General features: G+C 39.7%; 1 protein-coding gene across 1 annotated transcript in view; it reads left to right on the forward strand.

Annotated features, from left to right (window-relative positions):
* Positions 1 to 3447, forward strand: part of xpo4 (exportin 4) — an 82266-nt gene that overhangs the window by 67003 nt on the left and 11816 nt on the right. The window contains exons 12-13 of the mRNA XM_015378911.1: positions 1355 to 1500; positions 2148 to 2325. Of these exons, the coding sequence (XP_015234397.1) occupies positions 1355 to 1500; positions 2148 to 2325 (324 nt within the window). The remainder of the gene's footprint in view (positions 1 to 1354; positions 1501 to 2147; positions 2326 to 3447) is intronic.

Here is a 3447-nt window from a genome sequence, read left to right on the forward strand (position 1 = left end):
CTTTTTAGTGGATAGAAGAAAAATACTACATTGGTCGGTTGGGCTTGACAGACCCGCCGTTTGGCAGGTTTGGCAGGCTTCTGAACCTCCTTACCTCACCACTATCCCAAAGCTGGCTCCTTTTCTGCCTGCGGGGCGGTAGAGCAGGTATTCACCTGCTGCAAGGACTTAGGATGTTGCTGACATTTTTCACAGCGCGTTTATCAGCTATATGTAAATAAGCAGGTAAACGTGTTTAAAAATAAAAAAACACTGTTTACACTCATTTAATGTCAGCTTATTGACCAAATTTCGAAGCAGTTTTGACTACTTTCACCGTTTGTGCTGAAGAGAGCAGTGCAGGAGGGAGCCCAGATGCAATCAAAGAGTTGATACGCTCAAAAAAAAAAAAGCATCTCAGCCTGAATTTCAGCATAGCTGGGACACATTTCCGACTCCTAATATTAACCAAAACACACCATCCACACTGTGAAACATGCTGGTGGCTGCGTTACTAAATGCCTTTATTTATTAGAGGCTGGTAAGCGATAACAGATGTGGAAAAGTCCTAAAAGAAAACATGGCTGACTGTGTGCAGGTTCACCTCATACAGAGAGAGACCCTAAACATAAATATTCAATGCTAGCAGAATAGCAGGCTGCTTAGTGGCGCAGTGGGTAGCACTGCTGCCTTGTAGCAAGAAGGATCTGGGTTTGAATCCCGGCTCGGAGTGTTTCTGCAATGTTATCCCTGAGCATGCATGGGTTCTCTCTGGGTACTCTGGCTTCCTTCCACAGTCCAAAACCATGACTGTTAGGTTAATTGGCTTCTCTAAATTCTCCTTAGATGTGGATCTGAATGGTTGTTTGTCCTGTGTGTCTCTGTGTTGCCCTGCGATGGACTGGCAACCTGTCCAGGGTGTTCCCCGCCTCTCACCTGTAGACAGCTGGAGATAGGCACCAGCACCCCTTGCGACCCCGCTTGGAATAAGCGTGATGGGAATTAGATGGAATTGGTGCTTCAGATGTTAATGTGTTATATCATGGCCTTCTCAAAGTCCTGATCTAAATCCATTTGTGAACCTTTTGCAGGACTTTAAATTGTGTTTACCTCTCTATCTAATCTGATGGGACTTTTAGTTACTTTGTATTTTCAATATATAGATCAGCAAAACTGGCAGAGACCTACCGTAATCAGAGGGTGTAACTGCAGAAGAATGCTTGGTTTTCACACTTTTAAGATTTTCAGCATTGTGTTGATGTACTAGTTATTATTATTAGAATAAACTATATGTGATTCACAAAATATGGGGAAAAAAGCTTTTTCTCTATTGAAAGCTATTGGAGATATCACCATATTTTTCTTTTTTTTACAGTTTGCTGGAGGACCGAGTGAACAGGTTACATGGCCAGCTCCAAAGAACCCAGCAGCACCTTATGGCCTCATCCGACCCGGCATCCGTCGATCGTAAAGTCCTTGATGACCTGTATGAGGACATCCACTGGCTCATACTGGTCTCAGGTCAGCGTCGGTTCTACCTTTTTGAATAACCTTGCTTTGGTTTTTAGTCACGCTTGGATCAAAAGTGGTTTTAGAAATCCGATCCACACTGGAGTCACTGAGCAGACTTTAACAAGAAGTCATGTAAGGGAGATATACAATAGAAATGTTTTATTAAAGTCAGAAATGACTTTTCCAGTGGGGTTTATTAAAGTTTACTGGCTGTATTTATAACGCAGAGAAACCACACCGGGCTGCGGCTTTCTGACATGCTGTCTGCGTCCTTCTATCGTCTCAAAGCTTTACTGAGGTTTACAGCCAATTAACTTACACTCTAGACGGGGCGTGCCCTCTTTAAAGGGAGATACTTTTTAATTGTTTTTATAGAGTTGAACTCTCTATATCTGAGCGCTTGGAAAAATTATTACCCAACGTTCAGACATAATGACTTCATAGGCTACTAGTCTTATTTATTGTGTTAATTTGAGGTTTTAATATTTTAATAACAGGGAAAAAAGTTATTTTATTGTTTGCTTTAGGTGTGTGATGCAGTTTTAAATGGTTTAGAAAGTTATTTAGAGTTTAAAAATAAAACAGCTATTTCTTAAATAGCTAATAGTTTTGGTAAACAGTAGCACTTTTATGAGCTTCTATCCCGCTCTCTCCAGGTTATCTCCTGGCAGACGATCCTCAGGGCGAAACCCCTCTCATCCCCTCGGAGGTGATGGAGTTCTCCATCAAACACTCAACAGAAGTCGACATCAACACAACGCTACAGATCCTGGGCTCTCCGGGGGAAAAAGCCTCCTCCATACCGGGATGCAACCGCACAGACTCCGTCATCAGGTGCCGTTTCTGGGTCAGACGGGTTGTTTGTAAATTCTGTTGGAAAAGTGTCACATATGTTCCTTACAGTTGCTATTGGGCTTTAACAGCTCAGTTTGAGAGTAAATTAAAACTACGTCTGACTGGAATCTAGAGCAACAGGTTCCCAAATTGTTCACAATCATTGAATATGAAGTATAAGGATGGCCAAAATGCATCATAGTGTACATCAAAGTGAATGATGCAATAAAATGTAACATTTATTTATCTAATGCAGGGTTCCTTCAGATCCTTAAAAAGTCTTAAAAGGCTCTGAATTTATAAATAAAGAAAATAAGGCCTTCATTGGTAATAAATGCATTAAATAATGCATTAAAATTGTTTCTTATTAATTAAAATTTACCTGTTGATAATAACTACTATAAATGTTTTGCCATATACAGCTTCTGACGGCTTGTTAAAGCTTTCACATTCACATTTCCTGTTTTTAAGTATTCGAAGAAATAGTATGATTTTAAAAAAGCCAAATGGAAAGTAGAGGAAGTATAATATACTTTAATTCTAAAGCAGTTTTAACCCTAAAAATAAAATAAAGTTGCACTTGTGTGTTGCCATAATTTGCTTTTTGTTCTCCTTGGATTAATTCAGTTTCAAACTAAAAGAAAATGAAATAAATTAGATTTAAAATTTTTATTTTTACTGCTGTTATTTAAAGGTGTAGTGGAGGGTGTTCGGGGTGGATCATCTCAATAAGTGGTCCTCCTATTTGTCAATTATTCTGTATGTTTACGTAAGGCCGTTCTTACGTGCTCGTCCCCATTTCCACCTGCCGGTGGTGAGCCTGACATTGTAGAAAAATTGCAAATCTTCTTTTGGAAAGTAAGCTTGTATGAATGATGCAAACAGCAACTTTTAATCAGAGCGTGCACGAGGAGAAATGGGCTTGTGCACGCTCTCTCACACGTTTGATAGGCGTTCCTTCTATGGAGCAGGTACAGGGAAGTGAATGTGCATTTGCATATAAAGTAGGGAGGGCGGATCTTCTGAAAAATTTGTGAAAGTCCACCACTATACCTTTGTATAAAAGCTGCAAACCCTGTTTATTTTACTTCTCTTGGAAAGTAATAAAATAGCATTTCATTA

The sequence above is a fragment of the Cyprinodon variegatus genome, unplaced genomic scaffold, assembly GCF_000732505.1.
Source record: "Cyprinodon variegatus isolate N-32 unplaced genomic scaffold, C_variegatus-1.0 Scaffold181, whole genome shotgun sequence".
Taxonomy (NCBI): Eukaryota; Metazoa; Chordata; class Actinopteri; order Cyprinodontiformes; family Cyprinodontidae; genus Cyprinodon; species Cyprinodon variegatus.